Genomic DNA, 20789 nt, shown 5'->3' with positions numbered 1-20789 from the left:
CCTAACTAACGAATAACGGGATTGATCGTATATATTATGATAACCCCATAGTTATAAGGGGCGAGTCTGTTCAATGACAGGATTCGAATCCACGCACGACAATTATTTGACCTCGGTGAAAGTAAAATATGTTATTCCAAAGTTTATACATGAACCAAAATGGTGCCCGGCATGGCCAAGCGCGTTAAGACGTGCGACTCGTAATCCGAGGGTCGCGGGTCCGCATCCCCGTCGCGCTAAACATGCTTGCCCTTTCAGCCGTGAGGGCGTTATAATGTAACGGTCAATCCCACTATTCGTTGGTAAAAGAGTAGCTCAAGAGTTGGCGGTGGGTGGTGATGACTAGCTGCCTTCCCTCTAGTCTTACACTGCTAAATTAGGGACGGCTAGCACAGATAGCACTCGAATAGTTTTGTGTGAAATTCCAATGCAAACGATAGCCCTTGAGTAAATTTACACAAAATTATATTTAAGAAAACCAAAATAACTATTTGTTTCTTAACATAAAATTTTGCTGATGTTCGCCATTCCATTTTTTCTTCATTATTTATTACTACTGGAGAATAAATCCTCATTATTACTGTGCTTTTTTTTTTTTTTCATTGAATACTAAACTCGATCATTCTTTAGCAGGTATTATTAGACACTTTTGTGTACTTACTCGAGAAGTCAATGCCAGACGTATTTTGTATTCTGCATAGCTGCCATCTGATGCACGCAAATTAAACTACTGGGCTTAAACTAAATATGTTAAATAATTCATACATAAATGCTATTCGAGTGTAGTTAATATTTCTGATTTTTTGTGATTATTACTAAATTAAAATATTTTTTGTTCCTTTTACTTTATTCTGTACGCTAACGTTCAAATCTAAATTAACATTGCTTAAAGTTAAGTCGGCGCAACGCATCATGTTCGAGTAAGTACTTAAACGTGTAATTTATAGTCACCGTCTTTACTTGTACTGTGATTGATAATATTAACGGTAGTTATACCGTGGTATCTACCTGTTTACAGATTGCTGACAGAGCGCTGCAACTGACAGTTTAGTATGTTGTAGTTCTACATCAGTATTTGTAATACTTTTCTCATTTATTTTTCATTGAGAATGTTAGGGATGGAGGGGTAAGAGAGAGGAGTTTTGGATAGTAGGCTGCAATGTTAGGTATGTTGTAAACAAGGCCAGAATAAACCAGTACGAGGTGTAGAAAGTAGCTGAGGATTAGGGTAGCTAATTCTTTTATTAGTTGTTCACGTGTTTGGAGCCCTTTTCATGCCTAAGGGTTTACTTGACAACTTAACTGTAGTGTTTTTATTTCATGCGTTGATTTTTAGATGCAGTCATTTTTTTTCTGATTTTATTAAATTTCTAGGTTGTGAATAGTACCTTTCCTATAGAATAGTATCGTAGCGTCACTGGGGGATGTTATTTTTGACTATAATTTTTTGCTCTCAGAAAGTCACTGAACCTAAGCTGCACATATCACATTTTGCAAAATAGTATATACATACTGTGGGTACAATTTCTAATGACACATATCATATAAAGATAGAATTCTTTGCCACCCAAGTTTGTGTGTGTGTTTTCTTATAGCAAAGCCACAATAGGTTATTTGTCGTGTCCATCAAGGGGAACTGAACCCCTGATTTTAGCTTTGTAAATCTGAAGACTTACTACTCTCCCATAAAGGTTTGTGCAATCCAAGAGGAGTATTGTTTAAAAGATGACATTTGTTTCTGCTCTTTGTTTTGTTTTTTAAATAGTTTCTACCAACTGAGAGGAATCTATCTCTAATTTATAGGAGCTCAGTTGATCTGTGAATTTCTTTGGTGTATGTGTTCATAACTAGGTGATTTGTTTATTACTTTAATTGCTTTGCTTTGTATTCTTAGATAATTGTTATTTTATATATTGAATATTGCTGAGCAGCTGTATTCCATAGATTGGCATACTGTTGTTTTTTCTACTGTTAATTTTGACTTTTAGTTTGCTTGAAGTTTAGGGGATATTAATTTGAGTTATGACTTTGATCATCTTAATGCATTGTTTTCAATTGAATCTAGTGTGATATCACTGATTATATCATTTCTATTTTTAAACAGGAAGTTACTATCACGTGTTTGAAAATTAGGATTTGAAATTTGAATAACGGGCATAATAGCAATTTGAAATGTTAATTTAATAGTACAGTTACTATAATATATAGTTATCATTTCAACAACAAAGTAAATTATGGGTGTAAAAATATTTCCAGTACCTTGAAGCCAATTAATTTTGTAGTGTGAAATAATAAAACTGTCTGTATTATTACTATTAGTAGCACTAGTACTACTACCATCAGATCTAGTATTGAGCAGTTGATGTATTAACTAAGTTTGTGTAAGGCTACAGTTTTACCATACACTTTATAATGTGTATTTTGTTACAAGACTAATGCTACACAGTGTGCCACAATTAAATGAAAAAAATTACATCAGTTCTTCTCTCTTACAGGAATGAAACAATATTTCGCAGTGATGGACTTATAGTAGTTTCTTATAATATGACTTTAATTCTCTAAGATCTTAGTTCATCTTGCAGTAAAGTTGCATTGTCAAGTAGACTCCAATAACAAATCCAAAAAAACAATTTTACAGATGTTTATTCAAGAGTACCTCATCCACACCTTGGAAAACTGGTTTAGGAGATAATGTTCTCTGGGGTAGCCATTCTAAATGGAAGGAATATTGAGAAAGCCTTGCAATGAATGTAGTTTGACTAAGTAGACTGTGTTCTGTTGCCTGTAATTGAACAAAATATTATAAGTTTAACCAGTTTTACTAAATTGAATAAAACTTGAATTTGTGGTTGCTGTGCCTCTAGGTTTGCTATCATGTTTTCAAGCATTCTTTTGACGTGAAAGGCAAGTGGAACTGTTTAATGACATGTTCAAAACGTATGAGTATGATTGGTTCAGTACCTTGTATGACAAAATAAGTTCATCAGGCATTATCAGTATTGTTAATTTTCTCATATTTGAGTGTGTGCCTTTTGGAGTTAACTATATTCCCTGGAGTGTTATATTAAAACCAAACTCTGTCTTAAAAATGGGAAAAAAAAAATCAGATCGTGCCCTAAATAATGTCTGTAAAGTCCTGATGGACATGAAATTTAATGATGACATAGATAATGTCATAGTTTATGAAGATGAAAAAAAAAACCCCACTGAAATCTGCATATTTGAAAGAATTAATTTGATCAAGGTGTCCATATATAGCGTGGAAACTTCTTTCGAACATTTTGGACCTGATGATGTCTTTTCTAAAACTAAAGAACTTAATAAAAAGTAAAGTGATTTAGAAGTCATTCTTGTTTACTGAATGAAGTAACTAAATGAGTGTATTAGAGTTAAATGGAGTTCTTCATTTTAATATATTTTTGTTGCAGGTGCTGTTAAAATTCCAACCAAACTAACAACACCTGTGACGTGATCAAGGAAAGTATTTTACAAGTCTATGGTAAAGAATGAGATTGCATCATGGCTGCCAGAGTTGAAACCTATCATTCTTGTACTTAATGTTATATTCACAGTTTTTCATTTCATCACTTATACAACCACTTTCAGAATGGTTGCTCAAATTTTTAATGAATCAAACACATATGATTCTTTTGTGCTGTGTAGAAAATAAACACAAAATGTTATGCTTCTCCTCAAAGCTTGAATGACTTCAGTGTAATATCTTCTTATGTATTTCATCTGTGCTCTTTATAAACATATTGGTATCTTTTATGCTATGAGACCAAAATTGCACAAGGTAGTTCATATGAGGTATTGTCATAGCTTTATATCAAGCTATAATAACTTTATAACTTTTTGAAATTTGCAATTTGTGTAATATATAAAAATAGGACCAAATTCCAGCTGAGCTTTTGTTTTCCAGTTCTTACTACCAGGTTTACTCTCACACAATGCTCACACAAACCACGTGCTCCCTGTAATGTTTTATTAGCAAAATATAGTTTTCTTGCTGTATACAGTGGCGTAGATAGGGGGCAAAGCGGGACATCTGTCCCCGGGTGTAGCATTGGGGGTGGGGCACCAAATTGATGTTACATAATTAGGAAAATTGTGTAACGAGGGGGCCTGAAAACTGAATTTGTCCCCGGGTGCTGAAAACCCTAGCTACGCCTCTGGCCGTATACACACATTTCAGAATCTATAGTTTGTGTTCATTTTTTTCAAGTTTTTTCCAGTAATGTTGCTTGTAAAGTGTATGAATTCATGAGAAAGCAAAACTACATTTTAAGGCACTAGGTAGGATCCCTCAGGGATTTCATTAGTTGCATTTTTCCAATCTTAAAAATACTAATACTGTTGCTGGATTTTTCTTTCTATCATCAATAAGATATTTTGTTCTTCACTTTCCAACTTTTAAAAAAATAGCAGTCAAACTTCTTGCTCAGGTTTTATGGTGATTATTATTTCCAGAATGCTTCTTGACTATGAATTTATTCACATGAAATTTACATTAGAAACTGGCAAAGTTTTAGGCTTTAAAATTGCAGGTTATGAGGATTTATACTATGTCTTGTGTTAATACATTTTTTGTGAAGTGCCTTCCTTCATTTCAAGTTGTTACTGCTAGCTTTAAATCTGTACCTGTAGCTTTTACGCATCCTGTTTTTTTGCTGTTGGCAGTAATTACGTATTAGTTTATTGGCGTGTATTAATCTTGAGGTGCACTTTTTATTAGCAGTTAATAATTCATGCTTGGGGACAAATTCTTTTGATCTGGCTCTTGCCTGTGAAGAGTTCTCATATTTTCAGTCTAATAAGCATAGACTTGTGTTTGTTCAATATTGATGTCTTTTCTCCACTTCTTTGTATTTAATGAATCACAGTTTTGTGGGTAATGGATATTTTTTTTTATCTTCCTCCTCCTTGGGTTTGAGTATTTGATTATCCCTTTCTTGGTTGAACTGTTATTTAATATCTGTCTTACCACTTGTCCAATTTAATATTATATCTGTATGTCATACTTTTAATAGGTCATTGGCCTATCTTCTACCAGCTTTTTTTTCTATTCACTTTCTTTGTTGGTGCTGTTACCATCTTTTTGTTATCAGTACTTATGTGAAATAATTTGGCATCAACCTATAGTTTGTTTTTTTTCTTTTTAGCAAGAGGTAATACTTGGTACAGTCTATAGCATTCGTGGTTACTTAGTTTTAGTGTACCTGGGATATTATGGGTATAGAGGTTTTATTATCTGGAGTTAAACTACCTTCATCCTGTTTATGTAGTCTCGGAATTGCCTCCTATTCTGTTCTTCAGCTTGGAGGAAGGATAGAATATTTTGGATAGCATGGTTTTCTTTAAGCCCTGACTTCTCTGATCTGACTCCATATTCCATTTTTGTTTCTTAGCTGATTTTTCTACTCAAGATATATTCTTATAACATTTTCAGCTACTTGTATGATTGACATTTATTATACAAAGTTCCTGGCTTTCTTCAATTCTTTGTGGGAGAGACTGGATATTCTTCCTTAATAGCCATACTTTTAGCCTATTCATGCTGTCTTTTCTCACCAGTCTAAATAAGAATTACAGAATGCAGATGGACAGCTTCATATTCCACATTCTTTGTTTTCTTTGATGACAGTGGTTACTAACATGTTTTCCACCTCAGAATTTGCACTAACACTGTTGTTGGTTTTGCAGTTTTCCTAGAAATTTAACTGTTGTAAATCATGTTTAGAGGAGAGCTACTTCATTAATTCCAGTGATGGATGGATTGTCATATGAAGATAGGCTTAAATCATTTCTTTTCTATTGGAAACAAAGAGTTTGGAATCATTTAATTGAAGGATTCAGAATTATGAAAGGAAATGATAAGGTTGATGAGTGAGATTATTTTTAATTGAATTTTGAGGGAAGTAGGAACATGATATAGGGTGATAAATTTGTGTAACAAATGTCCCATCTAGAGTAGTAGCCTACAACTTTAAAAGAGATTAATAAAAGGGTTGATGAATAATGATTTGGTTTGTTTTTTGAGAGATTAGGAGTTCTGGAATTCTTGATATGCCAAAGACCTCCTTATGTCCTATAATTTACATATTTGTTGCTCTTCTCAAGACTGTTATAATCTCCAAAAATACTGTCTTTAGAACCTTGATTATTTAGAGTCTTTTTGAACTGTCCCCTGCTTGTACAGCAGTAAGTCTAAGGATTTACAATGCTAAACTCAGGGATTCGATTCCCCTTGATAGCTGGATGTGGCTTTGCTAAAAGAAAAATACAAATGCATACATTTTTTGAACTATTTGTTTTACTTTTTCATTCAGAGGCTGACATGTTGGCCATTTCTTTTTATTTTATTATTTTCTAATTGCTCATTTGAAGGTTTATTTATCCTATATGGTCATAGTGAATAGAATGTAGCTTTGTGTATTTGTATTATGAAATGCAATAAACTGTTCCATTTCTTCAGTTTGTAACTATGCAATAACACTTACAGTACTGAAGTGATTTCTTTCATTTTGGTTTGTTTAGATACATATTGGGAAACTCAGATTTGTCAAACAGAATCCATATCATGCCTGCACTTCGTTTTCTCACTGGATGACTGTAGCCTTTCATTTAAAGTTCTGATGTTAGTGGTGTAGGTTAGCTCAGACTTAATTTCTGTGGGTTAATTATAAGTGTAATTTAATGACACCTTCAGTTCTCAAATGAAACATGAAATGAAGGATTGTGTTCTTCTGTTGATCATAAGTAGTTTGCAATTTTTTATTCCTACTTTTTTGTTTCTGTCACTGATATACAAGGCAAGCTAATTAATCATTTTTCATTTTTAACCTCCTGTCATTTGGTTGAAAAAAAAATGTTTCCATGGCATTCTTTGTTTCCAAATCTTCAGTCATTATTTGTAAAGTACACTAGAACACTGATTCATAGTTCTTTTTTTTTTTTTTAAATCAAAATGAAGATTTCATAGTATTCCCTTTATAGCAGGGGTTCCCAACCTTTTAGCACTTGCGACATGAAAATGTAATTGATGAAATAAAATTAATGTTATCCCAAGCTACTTCTAACAAGGCTACGTGACTCCCCTGCCAAGGCTTTGCGACCCCCTGTGGGGTCATGACCCACCGGTTGGGAACCCCTGCTTTATAGTTATGAACTCACTGACCTATCAGTGGACAACAGTAAGTTTACAAACTTACAGTGCTACAATATGGGTTTTGATTCCCCACAGTGAAAGTAGCAGATATTTTGATGTGGCTTTACTCTAAAGCATATTTAACCAGCTCATTGACCATCTTGTATGCTAGCTTCATCTTGGTTTTTTTACTTTTTATTACACATTCCTGTATAAAAAAATAATCATGGTTATAATTGTGTGTACCTGTTTCTGTTTGTCCTTTTAGAGAGGTCTAGAAGATAAACAGATATATTTTCCATTGATGTTGCAATATTCTTTGAGGTCTGTTTTAATCACAACATGAATTGTAAGTTTGGCATGTTTATTCTACAATTTAGTAATATTCAAACAAGCAGAATATGTTACTCAAACTCACCAAGTAAGATGACATGGTATAAACCTGTAACAAGATTACAGAATGGTAAATGTTTTTAACAAAAGGATTCTGGGTATTATGAACTCAGCTGTTTTTGTTACCTATTGCATTGTTGTCTTTTGTTCAAATATTGGTTTTTAATAAAAATATCAAGTAAATATTGTTATTTATGAAGAGATATAATAATACATGAAACTTAGATTTAAAGGTAGACCATACATGTATACAACCTATATAAAAACCAGTGTGTGTCGCATCATGCTTGATTTTTTAAGAGGAGTCATAAAACCCTAAATATATATATATCCTATTTGATTACTGTGTGCTGCTTACAATTTCAGCAAAGGAAGTATGCCAAGGATCTTTATATATGTTTAGCGAGTGTTTGTGTAACAAGCCTTAAGTAAAGACAGTGTGTGATTACCTAGCTTAGAACCGAATGTAAAAACAATTTATCATGAAAGTAAAAATATTAAGTTTTGAACTTAAATTGTTTCTGAATTAAGTTGTTTTCTGTTATATCACTAACATTTTAAATGAAAAACAAACCTCTTTGATCAATGGAGATTCTAAATGAATAAATCAACAAATACTGTCAGTATTGCTGTTCATACATTTCATTGTATACTTTCAGTACATAGACTAACAACAATGTTAGGCTACATTTGTTGATAACTGACATGACATAAAAGTCATTGTTGGAACATAGTGTTTCCAAAACACACTGGATTATTAGAAACTGTTAATTTATGAATATGCCACAAATTCATTTCGTGAATGATCTTAATTTGATTGGTTCACTAAGGAACTTACTGATGTTTGACTGGCTCGACTGTACTTTTCTGGATTTTTGTTAGTCAAAAACTAATTTTTTTTTTTTAGTTCACTATGAAATGTGAGGTTAGGGTAAACTGTGGGGTGAAGATGGTAGAATTTGCCCCCATTATTTATGACAAGTTATATGCTAGTGTATGTGTGTATAAATACATGTTTATTTATTTTACAACTTTGAATAAAGTGGTAGTATTATTAGAGGTTAATAAGTGATATAAGAAAACAGTTTTGTTTATTACACATTCATACATTTAAGTGGCAGAGATTGCCATAAGTTATTTTTTCCACTTTATCACAGATTGTCAGTATTAAAATATGGCCCCTCCTTGCTATGCTGATCTGGGAAAAACAGCCCGTGATGTGTTTAACAAACATTACAGTGAGTTTTCTTGAGCACCCTTCTTACACTTGATTTTAATGATTGTTTTTATAACTTAAACTTCATATTTTATTTTAAACTCATGCTTTGCATGATATGTTTTCAATGTAATCATTAAAAATTACTTGTGACCATCTTTAAATTAAATATTGGCAAGTATATATTGAAGCTTGAGAAGAAACTTACAAGCTTATTGTACTTAGCATAGACTAAGCCTATTTCATTATAGAATTAAAGAAACATAAATTAATTCTTCACATATTTATAATGAGAATACCACATTTGAATGGTTTGAATACACAGTTTTAACAGATACTGAAAGTACTTGGCAAATCATTGTCTAGGAAATGCTGGTCCAAGTTTATATTGAGATTCCATTAAAATGAAACCTGTCTCTAAAGACTTCCAAGTAATTTATATTCAATAAATATTCTGTAATATGTTACAAAATTTAATGCACAAGACATTGTAAATATGAAATAGAAAATTAATTATGGAAATCATATATAAATAATTCGCAATACATATTTTGCTTGAATTATTATTGGATTGTTTCATGACTAATTTTTATATTACTTATTTTAATAATTTAACTTTATTGTGTACTGAAAAATATACTTGTAATCATGATACTAGTTATCTATCTTTAACAACTCTAAGAAAATTTTCAGTGGTGAAGACATGTAAATAAAAGGAAATGCTTAATTAAGAGAAGCTTTGAAATAAAACCTTTTTGTAGATTTTGGTCTATTGAAGCTGGAATGTAAAACCAAAACTGAAAATGGAGTTGAGTTCACAGCGAGTGGAACTTCCAACAGTGATACGGGACGAGTTTATGGATCGCTTGAAACCAAATATGTTATTAGCGATTATGGTGAGAGTTTATGTGGGAAACTTGTTTATCTTTTTTTTTTTATTGTGGTATTTAATTGCATTAAATTATATTATTTGCTGTATATATTAAAAGTATTTTATAATTATTAGAAAATTTGTTTAAAATGTGACATGTTATCACTACTAATACTGTATACCACTTTTTAAAAACAAGAATGAAACCAAAAACATTAATACAGTAAGATAAGCTTATATGTTAAATTTTGGAAGAAAGTGAAAGATATAACTCCTTTGGTTCAAGGTTAGTGTGATATTTACAATAACTGGATTTCCTTCATCTTGTAATTGTGGCTAATACTTGGCTTATGAAAAATAATTCTTTGGTGTTTTGTAAAACATTTTTTCTTAATAAAATATACTTTTGAATGAGTTATCAAAGTTCTCTGTATTATATAAGTATAAAATATAATAAACTTGCTGTAAGAGAGAAATGTGTTTAATATCAACTGTGTTTCTTTTTCTCTTCCTTCAGCAAATATTGCAAAATTTTTAGTACATTAAGATTAATCAAATCCAACATTGTTGTTTATTTGCAAACAGGGTTTATCTTCAAAGAGAAATGGAATACAGGCAATTCAATAGCAACAGAATTATCCATCGAGGATCAGATAGTAAAAGGTTTAAAGCTTGGGATTGATGGGGTCTTTGTGCCTCATTCAGGGTAGGTGAATGTATACCTTCACAGTTACTTTAAAACTTTACCGTTCTAATTGCTTGTTGTTTCTACATTTTTCTTCCTTCATTGTGTAAGGATTAAATTTTATATAATTTGATGTTTGTCTTTATGTACCTGCGTATGATTGGCTGTGAAACTTTATAATATTGATATATCATTTTAAGATAGACAGTAATCATATTAGCGGGTCTACATAAATATAATCAAACCTTTAGAACTGGAGCAGAGGAAAAAAGGAAGCTCCCTGTGCTCTTTTGATAAAGTTGATAATTGTGAATGAAGCTTAAACATTTTTCATTATTTTGTGTTTACTAAGTAATAAAGTTAGCTAATAGAATATTTCTCCTTTGATTGCAAGCAGTGATGCTTATTTTTAAAACAGCGGTCAAGTAACTGTGTCCACTGGACGATACATACACATTTACTTATTATTTTATCTGCTAAGTCAGCTTTGTTTAAAGCCAGCTCTGTTATATTTCTAATAAAATAATTGTTTATTAGTCAGACTGTTAATTTATAAATTCGTTAGTGAGATTACTTCAGGTTCAAAGTGACGGGGGGGGGTATAATTACTTTTTGATCAGGGATGCTAGAGTGGCTACTGAATGGGTAATTATAAATATGTGGGTTTGTGTATATGCCACTTTATTTGATACACAATACATTGACTTCATAAAGTATCTGATTCTTATAAATTCAGCCTTACACCTTCCATTATACTGGTACAGTTATGTTGACAATAGAGTTGCTGGATTCACATCTACAAACACACACTTAGTTTTTTTGTAACCATTTTAACTCTATACACCCCAACATTAAGTTCATCTATGAACAAGATAAAACTAACCAAATAGCATTTCTCAACCTCAAGATCACAAGAAATGGTACATAATTTAAAACTGAAATCCACAGAAAAATCACCCATACTGGATTATACATTTCCTGGGACTCAGTACATGAAACAAAAAAAAAACTCAACATATCAAGAAACCAAATAAACACAACCATAAAACTATGTTCACCCAATAAAACTAACAATGAACTCAATAAAATAAAAAAAATACTTCATCAACATTAACAAATTTCTGACAAAAACCTCTGAAAGAAATTATACACACATACCTAGACCAACAACAAACAAACAATAATACATCAAAAGATACAACAGACTACAAAACCTTATACTGCTGCATACTATATGTTCCTGACAGCAGTGAAAAGATAACCAACATTTGGAAAAATCTTATAATAAAACACAACATTCCAGTAAACACCAAATTTATTCAAAAACCAGGCACAAAAACTAAAGTCCATACTATGTAAAAACTACACAGACAAACACCACACCAACATTATTTATAAAATACAATGCAACAACTGCCACGACTTCTATATAGGAGAAACAAGCAGAAAAATGGAAACCAGATTTAAAGAACACTAAAAGTCATCTTCACACGTTTTTGAACACTGCAAATCAAATAAATACAACATAAACATAGAAAACACATAGATACTAAGTAGGGAAACAAATATAAACAAATGCAAAATCAAAGAAGCCCTACTTATACAACAACTAAAACCAAAATTAAACCAATATAAAGGAAAAGTTTTATACCCATACTAATTAATAACCTAACAACTAACTGCAACGCCCCCTACAATCCCGTACTCGTTTATACTCTTATTCCTAAGATACAAAAACATCAGAGCTATACATCTATGGGATACTTTTCTTTTTTAAAGAGGTATACTTAAAAACAGTATAAAGCTAATTACTTTTGTCAACATCAAATGTAAGAGACATTATCTGAAGGAAGTCTCATAATATTCTCATATTGAAGGCTTTAAAATATTTAATTTATAGAATTAACCTGCTAGTTCCATTTTTTCTTTTCTTTTCTAGAAAGAAGACAGGGACTCTAAAAACAGCATACAAGGTACAAAATCTGCATCTAAATACTGACATAGATCTGGATCTGTCGGGAATTATCTTGCATTGTGCAGGAGTCTTACAGTAAGTCTTTCTTTCATGAGAATGTATTTTTCACATGTAGTACTCATGTATGATGAAGAATCAGTTGTGCTGCTATATCAGTAACTAACAACTTGATTTAATAAGAGTTAACTCACATTGTACTTAGGTCAAGTTGTGACCATTTATTATACAAAGTTACATTTGAAATGTTATTAAGAAGCTACTCAATTATCAATAAGTGCCAATAAAATTGGCATCAAAATGTACTAATAATTCAAATTATTTATGTTATCTATCTAATACATGGTTTTTTAATTTGAGAAAGAAATATTTAAATAAATTCTCAGTCTTCACTTACAATTACTCATTTCAAGAATGGCTTGGCATGGCCAGGTGGATTAAGGAGTTCGACTCGTAATCTGAGGGTTGCAGGTTCAAATACCCATTGCACCAAACATATCTGCCCTTTTAGCTGTGGTGGCATTATAATGTGATGGTCAATCCTACTATTTGTTGGTAAAAGAGTAGCCCAAGAGTTGGCAGTGGGTGGTGATGACTAGCTGCCTTCCATCTAGTCTTGCACTGCTAAATTAGGGACAGCTGGCACAGATAGCTCTCGTGTGGCTTTATGTGAAATTCAAAACAAACAGAAAGAAACATTTCAGATATTCTTTCTACCTCTATATGAGCTTCTGAGTTTAGTATAAATCACACCTATAGTATAGGTATTTCTAAGACATTACGTGAAGTTAAAGCTTCCAGTGTACTTCCTTTTCTGAGATATAAACTAGAAAGCAAAACCCATGTTTTACTCTCTCATCTCATCTTTTCTTTCAAAACACACCAATAATTTTCTCTAAAATTTACTATTGGAGCATTTATAACCAATAAAAAGAGAAGTTTTCAATTTATTGAATTCCTTATAAGGCCAAATTGTTCTTTCGATAGCTTATAAATTATTTAGCTTAAAGTTTTGTTCTTTGTTATTGCTGAATCACCTCAACTAGCTAATGGAATTATTTTAACCAATTTATAGTTTAATTAGAAAACTATTTAACTTTGTTATAGAACATTGTATTCTTTGAATGAATTATTATTTTGTGTTCTAAATTGAATATTTATTATAAATAAAATTCAGTAAAATGCTCACAAAAAGCCTTATTAAAAGTAAGGTAAATTTTTATTGAGACTTTAATTGCAAAAAAGTACAAGACACATTAAGGTACTAAAGTTCTTGTTTTTTTGTATTATTTTGCATTTCTTGTTATAAAAGTAATTTAAATGTAAAACTTTGAAACTTACCATGTTTCTTTTTTCATTAAAAATATATATATGTTTTACCTTCTATTTTCTATACCACAATACTAACTATATATGGCCTTAATTAATTTGACCAATCTTGTAACAACATGCACATGAGTATTTTTTCATTTAAATTTTCTTACCTAATTAACATGGTAAGTTTCAAAGTGTGTTAATAGTGTTAAAGTTACTTCTAAATAACCTTACAGAAAGAAGTTGCAAGGGTTCATATCGGGTGACCTTAGAGGCCAGAGTAATCTGTATTTGTAGACATAAGAAAACCTAGTTACAAATGATGTCATATGTTAAAGTTTCATAATCCAGTACTGTGTGTTACAATGTTGCCAAGTTCCATACTGTTGATATGTTGTATATCAAAGTTATCGCAAAAATGTAATATAAGACATAAACAAATCTTCTCTTAGTATACTTTGAACAATTAGTTTTATTTATATGAATTGGAAAATTATTCTATAATAATTAAGATATTTACATACATTAATGTCATAACCAGATTCTCTTTAAATAATACTAATTTGTTAGACATTTCATATTTTTACAATACCAGTTTTCAATATGCATATATATATATATATTTCAGTGTTCTCATAAAACAGTTATTTGCTATTGTAGATTCAAAATTTAAATATACATGCCATTAAATGATAAATTTATGCTGAGTTGATAATTTCTGTTCATCAGATGTTTTCTTTTAAGATCCATTGTAAGAGAGCGAATATTCTTCTATTCTAATAAAGAAGAATGAATTCTCTTCGATGTTTATTATATGAAAAGTACACACTGGAATCGGAAATTGCATGGAAAGCTATGCTAGTGCAATATTTGATACATGTAAATCATTTTCAGACATTCATAAATTTGACAAAAATATAAACTGTTGGAAATTTTAATCAATCTGAATGTTTTACATCTTTGCATAAAATGAAACAGTTGTGTGTAATGTGTGTGTTGTATTTTAATGAATTAGTTATCATGGCTGGTTGGCTGGTGCTCAGGTGTCTTTTGATACAACAAAAAGTGTACTAACCAGAAACAACTTTTCAGTGGGATACTCAGCCTCTGACTTCACTTTTCACACAAATGTGTAAGTTATACTTTCAACATTTTGTAAGGTGTAATTTCAAGTACAAGAAACTCACTATTATGTACATGCTGCTTAAAATCTAATGGGTTTATTCTGTGTAGTTATTAGCTTTAACTGTTGATCAAAACAAGCTAAAAATTAACCTAAGAAATGCAGCTAATTTTATGTATTTCCCTGTATATTTGTGTTATTGGTAGTGTTTAAAACAGAAATTAATATGTGTTAACTAAACTGTTAGTCTACAGATTTACAATGCTAAAATCAGGGGCTCGATTCTCCTCAATGGACTCAGCACATAGTCCAATGTGGCTTTGTTATAAGAAAAAACATGAACTAAAACAGCATATGATGGTTGATTAATAATGACAACATAAAGACATTGAGAATAAAAACTAAAGAGATACATATGACATAAAAGTTGACTTTAAACTACATTTTTAAGAAAGTTATAAAAATATATTTGCTGTATTTTGTGAGGAGGTTCTCTTGATTTATTAGATGAATACTTAACTAAGATTTTAATTTAAACTGCAGCAATGATGGACAGGAGTTTGGAGGTTCTGTGTACCAGAAAATAAGCGAAAAACTTGATACAGCCATCCAGTTGGCTTGGACTGCTGGCAGTAATGTTTCACATTTTGGTGTAGGTTTTACATACAACATAGATGGCAACACAATTTTCAGGGTTTGTATATATATCTTGCTAATCCATGAGCATGTTTAATTGTTCAGTATTTAATTCATGTTATTATGTTTTGGATATGAATCATGTCAACACGCATTTTATTATGACTTATTTTTGGAAAAAAAAAAGGTTTTTTTTTAAATACAATGGTAACACAAACAAACTTGCAAGTAAGAAATGGGAATGTAAGCAGCACATTTTCTGCATTAACCCTTTCATGATGGGTCAGATGTCAAAGGTCATGTCATCTCTTTTGTTGACTTCAAAATTTTATTGAACTACTATTTTATGAATTTATGTCAATAAGGTTGGAATTAAATTGCAGATTATAATTAAAAATTTAATATTATTTGTGAGTATATAATATTTGATATATTTGGGACGAAGAATAGTTTTTTTTTATTAGTCATAACATGAAATCACTTCACAATCAGACTAGTAATGAAACATATTTTTAGTAAAAATATTTCATTAAAAAATTAGATTTTTCTTGTACAAATATATGATATAGCAGAAGTTATAGTGTAAATACTTAACATGCACAAACATGTTAATGAACTTGTGTATTGTACTGAGCTCTTAGCAAAGGGGTTAACTGATTTTAATTTTAGACATTGTTATGTAGTCAGGATTTGTCTAATCAGATTAAAGAGTAATGTGTAAGATGCCAGTGTTATATACCATTTATCAATGTTGGGAGTTTCATGGTTTGAGAACATTCAATTGCCAACAAAGAAAATATAAATATGACTTTTTGTTGAAATTAATACAAAATCAGTTATTAATAAAACATAAGAAAAACCTAATTGTAAGAAAAACTTAACTCTGTATGACTTGCAGTTTATAACACAAGAGTGAGTTCACTTTAAAATCATTTGTAACTTATTCAAATTCATTAAATTAATTTACTGTCATAATTATTGTATAACTTTCACAATTAAGAGTCTTGATCGGAGAGATAATTAGGTATTATTGTGTAGTTTTCTGTTACAGGGTAAAGTGAACAACTCCAGTCAGCTGGGATTAGGTTGTACTCACAAGATGAGAGATGGTAATGATGTAGATATATTTGTCATTGAATATTTTATATAATACTAAAATATTGATTATTTACACTACTGTTGGATATTAGTTGCCGTGTGGTTATTAAATCAGTGCAAACAATTTAGGCCTTGGATGACTATTTGGTCTCTACTCATCATCATTCTATATTCAAAGTTAACTAATATTTAATGTTAAATATTTTTAAAATTAATTACAACTATTCTTATAAAACTTGTGCTTATTGTTAAAATTATTTAATAGTTCAAGGGCCTCAGTATTGTTATGAGTTTGTTTTTCTGTTATTAAAGTCTAGATTTCAAACTTTTTTGTAGGATTCTGTATTTGTAATGTTAGAATATCAATTTCAGTTACTAACAAATTATGAAATACTTGAGATATTCAAGACAGAGGAATATCTTAAAACTGAATTTGAACTTTGTTTTTATAATGTTTAAAACATCCTTTTTCTAACTGCAAGTTATTGTTTTTTACAGGTGTACAATTAACTTTATCTTGTTTAATTGATGGGAGAAACCTAAGTTCTGGAGGTCACAAGCTTGGATTAGGGCTAGACTTGGAAGCGTAGTACTTGGTTTTTCAAAACTGCATTTTCAAGAATGGTACATCATTTATGCCATGTATTTGATCAGTTTTTTTTTTTTTATTTAAAAGAACCTGAAGGTGGTAGCTATGCTTTAATAAATTACACTGTTGTATTTCTTCTCTGTACAATACTGTTCCAAAAAAACAGAAATTTAAAGGCTAAAAAATTATCACCAGTTTTATATTGTCATAGTGTCAAATTTGTATTTATAAATATTTAAAGTAGACATCCAAATGCAGAGATTGGTGGATGCATAATATACCAAAATATGTTCCATAACTCAGTTTTTGACTTCAGTTGTTTTCCAGTTCCATGAACTATTTTACCACTACTGGATGTATACTCAAAGCATTGAAATCCTATGCTGAAAATGTATATAAAAACATCAAAATTAATGTTGCATATTTACATTGATTTCCAAGGTTTACATGTATTGTCTTTACATCAGTTCATGTGTCTATAGATTCAAAAGAACACTGTGTGTTTACTTGTTAAACCAGTGGAAGATAATGAATGTATACCAACAGTATTGTGAAAAACTTCCAATTAACACTGGTTATTTCAAACATGGTCATCACCTCAAAATATTAATTCTCTATGTACTAAAACAAATCACTGATGACTAAGTCTCACAGCTAATTACCATCAAAGGTTGTTTGTCAATAAGATTCCCTGAAAATGGCTGAATGGATTCAGACAAAAGTTTGTATATATTTGAACAGTGACTCAATGTAGGAATGATTAGTTTCTGGAGGACCAAAATAATAAAACTCAAACAAAAAAACAGTTACTGTGGAGACTGACTTTTCATGATTTTTGTAATGTAACTTGGTCAAAAATGGTCATATTTAATGGATGTAACATTGTCCTGCCAAATATAGTCAATGTTCATTCATAATGATGGAGATAAGAGCAACATATGATCAACAATGCATAGCTAAGGTATGTTCTTTACTGAGTACAACTTTTAAATATGATCAAACATTATATTACTGGAATTATAAGGCAAGCTAACATCAAATCCAAGGAGCAGAATGGGCCCCTTGTTTGTTCTTCAGAGGAAAGATAGAAATCGTGAAGTCCACAAAACAAACCTTCAATGTTATTGAACACATGAATTATATTAAGAAATTTTGTGGTCTTGTCTGTTACAACTCTTAACATGAAAAAAGCCCTGGAAAACACTGATGGTATTTTTTAGGGTTTTTTTGTTACTTTTTCTAAAAATTAGGAAGCAACAAGCAATAGCTTCAAAAACACACTGGGGTCCATATGGATCACCTTGGTATAAGATAAAGACACCTTTGAAAGCTCAGAAAAGATTGGTGTTTGTTGACATGGGTAGAGTAGTAGTTCACAATAAAACCCATCCCCCAATTTTTTTTTAAATTGGTTCATTGTCTTGGAATGTACCTAAAAACAAAATTGAGACCAGAAAATACTTAAATAATACAAAATTTTAGGTTTAGCTAAAATATTTTTCTAATATAAAGATAACTTGCATGCATTCTTAGAAATCAAACTGGGAAATAAAAATACTTCACTCAAAATTTAAAAATCTGGACTACAATTCATTTCTAGTGTATAAAAAATGTAATTTCCCCAAAATCATCTAGACCAGACAGACCTACTTAGAGACTTTGTTTATATAAGAAGTTATTGATATTTGTTGCTAAAGTTGCATAATTTCTAAATGGTAAAATATTTAACTTGCTTTTACAACAACTAATTTCCTTTCTGATTTTACCAGGTTGGCAGCCATCTTCAACTTCTTTAGCCTAATGTTACAAACCCTTTTGTAGGTTCCATAATAATCTTACTATTACTAGTATTATGAATATTTATGGTATTGAAATAATATGTGGAACATTTTTTATAGCTACTGGCCAAACTTACAATATAAAAATCAACTGCAAGTACATGTAATAATTAGTATTACACCACATGATGCAATTGTGCAGTGGCACTACTATGTTCTATTTGTTTTCTGAATTTCGCACAAAGCTACTCGAGGGCTATCTGCACTAGCCGTCCCTAATTTAGCAGTGTAAGACTAGAGGGAAGGCAGCTAGTCATCACCACCCACCGCCAACACTTGGGCTACTCTTTTACCAACGAATAGTGGGATTGACCGTAACATTATACACCCCCACGGCTTAAAGTGCGAGCATGTTTGGAGCGACAGGGATGCAAACTTGCGACCCTCAGATTACGAGTCACATGCCTTGGCCATGCTGGGCCTGTTCTAATTGTAATAATCATGCTGGAAAACATTCCATGTCGCTTGTTACAAACCTTGAAAAGACAATATAATTTACTAATCAGGCCATAGGTTAATTTAGGCACACAATCTACTTAATAATTATAACACTTCTCTTTGTAAAATTTGTCAAACTGTACCTTACACTAACCAGTCTGTGGTCGATCGTAACCAAATAGCGAGACAATAAAAGAAATATCATCCATTAAATTTTAAATTAATACAAACAAGAAGCACCAATCCATGTTATTAATTTAGTATTTGAGGTAACAGTAATAAAAGTAGGCCAATTCAGTATTGAAGTTACTCAGACATTTAATGATAGTGTGTTTGTTTTTGTGACATACTTTTTTTTCTAACTGCAAGTTATCTTTTTATACGTGTACAACTAACTTGTTTAATCGATGGGAAAAAAACCTACCAGATCAGATATCCTGCTTACTTAATGCCATTAGAAAATAGAGGAATATGGATCAATTTGAGGCAACAGGGCGATCTAAAAAGAAACCTGCAACAAGATATACAGGTGAAATTCATCACAGTATATTACTAAGACCAAATACAAATTTTTTCCTGTTGTTTTATTCAGTTTTTTTGTAATTAATTGGTGTAAAAATTTAGATAAAAAGAGTGAACATGTGCAATATTTTACTCAATCCTTGCAAATCTAATGTTAAACCTTGAAGGTGTGGTAGTTGATTCATTTTATTACTAAACCATTAACATGTTTTTGAAGGAAAAGCCAAGTCAAAACCTTGAGTGTATGGCCCCAAGATCTAAGTCTTCTGTGAACTTGACAAAAGTCTGCTACTTTTGATTGACAAATCACTGAATTTATTGTCACACAACCTGTAATGTACCCTTAATCTCACTTACTCCCACAGGAAGTGACACAGAGAGATGAGACAGTTAAGTATTCTCCAAAGTGATCTTCAAAATTATAAATATTGCATTCTTCCCACACTATCATGTAAATTTTGGTCACAAGATATTCAAGTGATAACTTGCAACAAACAGTAGTGCAATTTCTGAAAGCAGATAAAAGCACATTGGAGTGAAATATATTAGAACTACCAAATACTGGTGGTTTTTGGTAAGAATATGTAAGGACCCTTTCACAATGAGAGATCCCATTTACTTAATGGCATTATAAAATAATATATGGATCAATTTGGGATAACAGGGCAATCTTAAAACAAAAAAGAACAAGTCATATAGGTGAACATCAAAAAACATGTCCAGAAATGACACCAACAGGGCGTGGTTTTACTAAGATAAAGTTTCCTTGCAGTCATGTCTCCTGTTTACTGGTCATACACTTTAAGAAGCTGGACAATGAAATGGATAATCATTGTTTTGGTTTGAATTTTGCACAAAGCTACACGAGGGCTATCTGCACTAGCCGTCCCTAATTTAGCAGTATCAGACTAGAGGGAAGACAGCTAGTCATCACCACCTGCTGCCAA

At 31.2% G+C, this 20789-nt stretch overlaps 1 protein-coding gene and 1 long non-coding RNA gene across 14 annotated transcripts; one reads left to right on the top strand and one right to left on the bottom strand.

The window, feature by feature from the left end:
* The first annotated feature begins 694 nt into the window (after positions 1-694).
* On the top strand, positions 695-17235 carry LOC143234391 (non-selective voltage-gated ion channel VDAC2-like). Of its 13 annotated transcripts, XM_076471723.1 has the most exons (11): positions 964-1050; positions 2496-2904; positions 3429-3499; positions 8698-8778; positions 9518-9652; positions 10213-10333; positions 12252-12362; positions 14614-14730; positions 15265-15415; positions 16409-16466; positions 16954-17235. In XM_076471723.1, exons 4-11 carry the CDS (start codon positions 8715-8717, stop codon positions 17043-17045), a joined length of 849 nt encoding a protein of 282 aa, XP_076327838.1. In that variant the 5' UTR covers positions 964-1050; positions 2496-2904; positions 3429-3499; positions 8698-8714; the 3' UTR covers positions 17046-17235. The 13 variants fall into 13 exon arrangements, with proteins under 13 accessions (XP_076327842.1, XP_076327840.1, XP_076327845.1 ...); XM_076471727.1 differs by lacking the exons at positions 964-1050; positions 2496-2904 and adding an exon at positions 695-920 and having other exon boundaries at positions 3429-3477; XM_076471725.1 differs by lacking the exons at positions 964-1050; positions 2496-2904 and adding an exon at positions 695-920.
* LOC143234394 (uncharacterized) lies at positions 16989-19937 on the bottom strand. The gene is made up of 2 exons (XR_013018640.1): positions 19745-19937; positions 16989-18476 (listed from the first exon to the last, which is right to left on the bottom strand). It is a non-coding gene; the product is annotated as an uncharacterized LOC143234394 (long non-coding RNA).
* Between the last annotated feature and the right edge of the window lie 852 nt (positions 19938-20789).

The sequence above is a fragment of the Tachypleus tridentatus genome, chromosome 12 (genome assembly GCF_004210375.1).
Source record: "Tachypleus tridentatus isolate NWPU-2018 chromosome 12, ASM421037v1, whole genome shotgun sequence".
NCBI lineage: Eukaryota > Metazoa > Arthropoda > Merostomata > Xiphosura > Limulidae > Tachypleus > Tachypleus tridentatus.
The sequence above is the reverse complement of the archived record's forward strand: the minus strand, read 5'-3'. Positions and strand labels throughout refer to the sequence as shown.

Bases quoted from the DNA above. Each gene is read 5' to 3' on its own strand.
- LOC143234391 (XM_076471730.1), top strand. From the start codon at position 8,715: ATGGCCCCTCCTTGCTATGCTGATCTGGGAAAAACAGCCCGTGATGTG. The intron at 9,653-10,212 runs GTGAGAGTTTAT...ATTTGCAAACAG, and splicing joins ATATGTTATTAGCGATTATG to GGTTTATCTTCAAAGAGAAA. The intron at 14,731-15,264 runs GTAAGTTATACT...TTTAAACTGCAG, and splicing joins TTCACTTTTCACACAAATGT to CAATGATGGACAGGAGTTTG.